The 6,711-nt window shown below is 36.7% G+C and overlaps 1 protein-coding gene across 1 annotated transcript; it reads right to left on the bottom strand.

Moving 5' to 3' along the window:
- Positions 1 to 82: 82 nt before the first annotated feature.
- Positions 83 to 2,746, bottom strand: cd79a (CD79a molecule, immunoglobulin-associated alpha). The gene is made up of 5 exons (XM_030750545.1): positions 2,624 to 2,746; positions 1,864 to 2,178; positions 1,192 to 1,307; positions 943 to 1,005; positions 83 to 743 (listed from the first exon to the last, which is right to left on the bottom strand). Exons 1-5 carry the CDS (start codon positions 2,661 to 2,663, stop codon positions 618 to 620), a joined length of 660 nt encoding a protein of 219 aa, XP_030606405.1. The 5' UTR covers positions 2,664 to 2,746; the 3' UTR covers positions 83 to 617.
- Positions 2,747 to 6,711: the final 3,965 nt, after the last annotated feature.

Genomic DNA, 6,711 nt, shown 5'->3' with positions numbered 1-6,711 from the left:
AAAGAAACAAAGCCTGATCCTGTTCTACAGACAGAGAACTGTACTACTCAAACAATTTACAAAGATTTACTGGATTAAAAAAAAACAAAACATCATTTTATTATTCCAGCATTTAACAGAAATAGCAAAAAGCGCATAATTGTCGCATATGGTTGAGTCAATGAATATTAAAGAAGCCGATAAAGCAACCGTCCTCAGCAAATTTTCTGAGTATTCCAGTCTGACCAGCAATTTTTTTTTTTTACAATCTGTGCGCCAAAGTAGAAAATTAAAAAAACAAACAAAAAAAAAAACTGAGTAGACAAAACACACACTAAAATGACTGAAATGTACAAACATAATAGAACAACTGAATAAAATTAAGTTTCTGATTTGAAGAGTTGGATTTATAGTTGTTATGTCAGTTTTTCTAAAATCCTGACTGCAACACAGTGGATATAATGTTACGAATGTTTTGACAAATGCAATTTAAATCTTAAATGAAATTTGGTTAAGCATAATGTTAAAAAAAAAAAAAAAGTAATTACGCAAGTGCACAAAGCTCTGAAATCAGAGCATGTTGTAAGAAGCCTGATATTCACATATAACACTGTTAATCTTCTTTTCTTCACTTTGCTTTATGGTTTCTCCAGCTGGATTTCTTCCTCTTCTTCCTTAATATTGCCCACATCCTGGTACGGGCCCTGTGTTTGGGAGCGCTCAATCTGATCGTATGTTGCACAACAATCATCCAGATTTAGCCCCTGGTGTTTGAGAAAAGGAAAAAGGAAACCATGCAATGCTTAATATCAGTGAAACATAAACACATTAAATTGACAAATGGAATGAGACATGGTGTTCATTTCTTAGTTCCTGTTTTCAGACAAGTCATTTGCATTAGCATTTCTTTTACATGTCATGCCTTGCTTAAGTGAAAGCAATTGTGACTCAAGTAATGGTCACCTGATATATATTTTCCTCTTCCTTCTTTGCGTTCTTCTTTTCCAGATCATTAAGCTCCTTGGACTGCAGGGGAAATCGAAGTTAATAAATCAGTCAAATGTTGCAATTTCCCATTGTAGACAGGAAAAGGGGGAAAAAATCCATTTCAAAATGACATGGTTCTATATGGTAGAAACAGCTGATCATTTTTAAATGTATGAATGATAAGGCAATGCTGCTTATCATTGTATAATAATGCAACCGTCTGACCTTGAACAGAAGAATGGAAGAAGGCAGCAGCACACACAGTAACAGTAAGAATCCTTCAGCGATCAGGATCTTGTTTTTGGTGGTTTCACTGAGGTTTATGGTCTTCTTCAGTGGCTCTAGGCATGTAAGAAAGGGGTCAGAGGTCAAACAAACATTTTTTTCTGCTGAGAGTGTGAACATGTGAAGGAATCCTTAGTGTAAAAATCCAGGCTAGCAAAATAATAACTTAATAGGGTTTTTAGGAGATTTATCATGAGACTGGTAGTTTGTTATGTAACTGTTACATTTAGCATAAAGAATGCAGTCTAGCATACAATTGGTACTATTGTTAGGTCAGGCTAACAGTGCAGGTTATCACACATAAATCCCCCAGACTGGCAGTTTTATGTTTTCAGATCTGCCATGTGTTTTTAATAAGATTAGTGTGCAAAGTGGCCTTTCAGTGTGACCAATGCTGTCCCTAATTTGATCTAATTTTGGTGCTATTTAAAGTGAATGAATAGTGTAGCACACTGTAACGAGAGCATCTTGGAGTCGCAAAGAATAAATAAGCTATATATCTATGAAACTAAGGTTTACAGGATTTATGGCTTATGAAGTGCCCCCCCCCCCAAAAAAAACAAAACAAAACAAAAAAACAAAAACAAAAAAAACACACACACACACACTCACCATAGACGCGCAGGTAGGTTCCATGTGTAACATCACTGCCATTATTCAGCATACAGCTGTAAAAGGCAGTTTGGTCCAGCTGTACTTGAGTGAACTTTAGTTGGCCACAAAAAACGCCATTAGAGCTTGTTACTGAGCCTGTTCCATTTAGAAAACTCAGAGTATAGTTGGATGTTTGCTTGACCCAAGTGTATGTCACTGACTTTGATTTCCAGCAGCATTGCAGTAAAGCATTTCCCAAGACCGGCACACTCATTGAGGGTCTGTCTGCTTCTAAAGTCAGCTCACTCAAAGCAAAGCCCACTGTTGAAGAAGCTGCAAAATGAAGAAATGTTGTGTTTTAGGATTTGTTATTGAGTTTTGAGATTATTTCATGATGGCAACATGTATTGTCATAACACAACTGATATTCAAAACTGATAAAATACTAAAATATGCTTTAAAAATGCAAATTGATCTGTAAATACACAGAACAAATAACCAGAACTATTGGAGCAAAAATGCCGCGTGATGGCACAGACATCTGTTTTGACAGGAAATGCAGTTCACTGAAGCAGAACTCAAAAGAGTTAAACAAAAATGAATACATGCACATACATATATACTGAACTGGCATGTAGAAACGATGAACCTTGCCAAAACAAAACTAAGACTACTGTAATATGTAATGTATAGGTGATGTCAATAATTACCCCCAAATTACCTCCCAAATAAAACATATTCACATACTTGGATGTCTTAAAAATATAGTATGACTCACCCACCAAGCCGGAGAAGACTAATATTACAACTATACCCATTTTTTAACAATTCAATCTAAGAACAAAAACTACTAAGATAATTCTAGAAAAGGTGTACACAGCGATGATCTGGTCTTCCCTTGTGTAATGCTACACTGGTGTCTTGTTTTTCACTGTCAGGATTTATGCTTGAATGAATATGCACCACCCCACATTTGCTTACATGCTGCATTTGAACATATATATATAAAAAAGAACTCCATTTAAAAAAAGTTAAGTATCTGTGTAAAATATGGGGTGGTGCATGAAATGATTTGCAAATCATTTCAACACTGTTCTTGACTGAAAATAGGAACTATCAAAAGCAGAACTAGAACAGTTGAGACAAAGGCACATTATTAGTGTATTGGTTTACCTCTTTTCTCTGTAAGCGTTAACTTAGGAGACAAATGATTCTAGTTTTTAAGTATTTTCCCAATCTTCATAGTTCAGAGACCCCTTTGTCACCTTTTTTCTTTTCGGTGTGCCTAGTGTTTCCACTGCAGGACAGGTGCCGGCTCTTTTTTAGTAGGGAGCGATTCCTGATGTAATACTTGCTGAAATAAATAATGCCTTTTCTCTTTCATTTAGATCAGAATCAGCTTTAGTGACCAAGTATGTGTATAGATACCTGGAATTGGGCTCTGTTTTCTTTTTTTTCTCTCCATTTGTTTCAATGTACTTACTGTAACAGAATGGACAAACAGACAATACCAACATGCAGAGCATATTTTCAGATTCATATGTGCATTGGTGCAATAGACCCCCAGCGACCCTGAATTTGCTAAGTGGAAGAAAATAGACACACACAGCATGCAGTATGCTTTTGATTCTGTAGCAGGTATAGTGGATGTTTAGTACAGACACTATGCAAGTGATCTAAGTGATCATCAGTGTGATGGCCTGTGGAAGGAAAAATTGCACAGATGTCTGGTTGTTTTGGCATACATGGCTTTGTAGTGCCTACCAGAGGGGAGGAGTTGGAAGAGGCTGTGTCTCTGGCAGTGTTTCTCAAACTGTGGGGCGCAGGGTCATGACAGGAACGACCTCGGAGAAAAGTTAATGCGGAACAAACGTTGAACATTCTCGCGGGGGAACAAGGAAATTACATTAGCAGAAGTTAGCAGGTATGTTAGCACAGCGACTCAGTTGCATAGAGCTGCCCCCCTGGGGGTGTGAAAAGATCCGGCAAAGAGGGGGTATCATAGGAAAGGTTTGAGAACTACTGGTCCAGGGTGTGAGGGGTCTGCAGTGATGTTGCCTACTCGTTTCCTGATTCTGGATTTGTATAAGTCCTGAATGGAGGGTCAGTCGACATTGGTGGGGAGTTTATGGATCTTGTTTTTTTTTTGTTTGCATGGTGTAGTTTTATCTTAAATTGGTGTATGCAGTGTCATGAACTGTGTTCCTGAGCTCATACAGTGCCTTTCACTACAGAATTATGTGCTTTCAAGCACCCGAAGATGCATTTACTATTTTTCAGCCTCGTCCTGTGTGAAGAATATTTAAAAACTGCAAGTCCTTTGCAATTTAACATTAAGTAACATATAACTATTTGCACATACAGTCATTATCTTTTCTGTTGATAGGCCTTTTGGGGATTCTCTTTTTATACCCAATTACTTCACTGACTGGTTGCCAATTAATATAATCATCTTCAATATGAATTTTTTTTCAATTAAATATAGGGTTTAAAGTATTTGGATTTACACAACATTCTGAAATTCTATATTTCATATGTGACTTTTACTATATACTGTACTAATACCTAAACCATTAGCTCATAAATCATCTTAAAAATATGATTTTATTCTAACTATAAAATACCAAAACAGAAAATATTTCCCCAGTTTATTTAAAAAAACAAGAATTAAAAAACAGAACGTACCACAAATTTCCTTAGGTATACATCATTAAAGATCTTCTCACACAATAAAAATCAAACCCAAATACACAGTATAGTTCTTGCATATACATTGTTTATAGATAAGATGGCAAATGCCAGTATGGCAAGGAGCAGTGTCTTTATTTATATATACTGGGCACTGGTTGGCTGAGTTGGTAGAGGGCACAAATGTTCACTGTGTGATGGAGATGGACACAAAATGGTGCATTGCAGCCAAAGTTAAATCTACATACAGAAACAGCCCTCAAACCTTAAACCACCAAATCAGAATGCTGGCATGATTTTTCTCTGCTTATCTGTCATGTCTCTCATTGTGTGAGGACTCAGCTCAAGAAAACAGCAATGATTGTGTTTAACCAAAGAGCCCTTTATGAAGCAAACAACTTGATCGTTGGAACAAGGCACCACTCTATAAATACATTTTCTATACATTTTGTATATAGACTACATGAGGAAAAACATTTGAAGAGAGAGCAAGAAATGCCTGTAGTAGCCGTTGAGCCAGTAAAGAGTGAAGGAATCAGTCGATGCTGGTGGTATGTGGACTCCAACTGTTGACCACTAATATTTAAAAAAAAAAAAAAATGTTTAAACGCTCTGGTTGAGATGATCTCTTTGAATCCTTCCCCCAGTTAAGCTTAGTAGCCGCAGTACAGAACTTGCTGGCACTAAAATATTTCATCATTCACAGACATTAAACTGTAAAGACAAGTTACAGGCAAGTCCCGTCTCTCTCAGCACTGTGGAAAATGCATAGTACATAATTACAAAAGCCTCTTTGGAAAAGACTCCCTCCACAACTTAAGTGACTCAAATGAAATACAAAACAAAACAAAAAAACTTAGGATAAAACTGTGCAGTAGGAACAAGTGATTATGTAATTACAAGGTGTGAGCATGTTATCAAGAAGCGTGTGCAGCTAAAAAGCTAAACACACAGGGGAGCTAATTTATTCTTTGTCTACATCTTTTTTTGCCTTCAAACTACATTTATGTACAATTCCAAAGAGGAAGACATGGAGAGAGAGAGAGAGAGAGAGAGAGAGAGAGACTGCATTATTCTTCAAACACATGTTAGGATCATATAGTTTTTGAAAACGATGAAGACTTAAGCAAGTAAAAATAAGCAAAACCTAGTGAGGTTCAGTAGGTTTTAAAGGTAGCATTTGTTGTTGTGGCAACAACAATGAGAATGCATATTAGGAAGTGATCATGATTACAGTGCTGGTAAGAGTGATGTTGGAATGAGACTACAGTTTTCCTTCCTCCAGACAAGACATTAAGGGAGACTGAGCAACTCATGTTTCGACGTGGCCCCGGAAAATCATGCGACTTCCGAGGCCGCCATTTGTATTTGTCTGTTGTGTGGGTTAGGCTCAGTGTGTTTTACATTGTGTCTGAAAGTTTCCTGAATGTCTGCAAGAATGACCACCACAGGTGCTCGATTTTTGCTACACCATCAACTGCAGCAATAACAGCAAGACTTCCGCTGATCCCAGGATGGGTCAGAAGTACAGATTTAATTGATTTTCTACCAACAAAGAGGTGAGCATCAATGCTGTGAGTAACTGAGTCATGTAACTGAGTCATGTTGAACAGTGACAGATTTGAGTCCTTTCATAAAGTTTTACAGCCTCCTTCATATTAAATAGTTATTGATACTCCACACCCGGCACTATGAGGTAAACCGTGATCATCGCCTGCACATTACGCCAGCCAGAGCGTTTGAGGGGACTCCAGGGTAAAAACGTAAAATACTGCAAAATATTTATTTTTCAACACATTCCTTTTTTATTTTTAACTCATGATTTATTTAAGTGTTGATATGATTAAAATGTTAAAATAAAGTGTGTACAGAAACGTTTTTATACATAACAGCAGTAGAAACACACCGGCTGCCATGTATGCTATGGGGTACAGGGGGTTATAATTATATCATTGTACAAGTATAATACTGATCCTCATAATTCACTTCTGCTTTCTGTTGTAAATATATACAGTTTGTTATAAATATATATGCATTTTTAGTACAAGTGTCAATGGACGTCTTCAGCTTTCAGATCATTTTTAAAACCATTTTTTCTTTTTTAATTTTCCCCGACGCTTCTCTTCATTCTTTTTAATTCTTTATATCTGATAAAAGGAAAAAATATGACCCGAACGG

Source organism: Archocentrus centrarchus, chromosome 16, assembly GCF_007364275.1.
Source record: "Archocentrus centrarchus isolate MPI-CPG fArcCen1 chromosome 16, fArcCen1, whole genome shotgun sequence".
Classification (NCBI taxonomy): domain Eukaryota; kingdom Metazoa; phylum Chordata; class Actinopteri; order Cichliformes; family Cichlidae; genus Archocentrus; species Archocentrus centrarchus.
This window is presented reverse-complemented; position numbering and strand designations above follow the sequence as displayed.

What these genes read in the sequence shown, in the direction of transcription:
- cd79a (XM_030750545.1), bottom strand. Translation starts at nt 2,663, where the DNA reads ATGGGTATAGTTGTAATATTAGTCTTCTCCGGCTTGGTGG. An exon ending in CTTCCATTCTTCTGTTCAAG is followed by an intron (nt 1,006 to 1,191) that starts GTCAGACGGTTG and finishes TTTCCCCTGCAG; the next exon opens with TCCAAGGAGCTTAATGATCT. An exon ending in AAGAGGAAAATATATATCAG is followed by an intron (nt 744 to 942) that starts GTGACCATTACT and finishes CTCAAACACCAG; the next exon opens with GGGCTAAATCTGGATGATTG.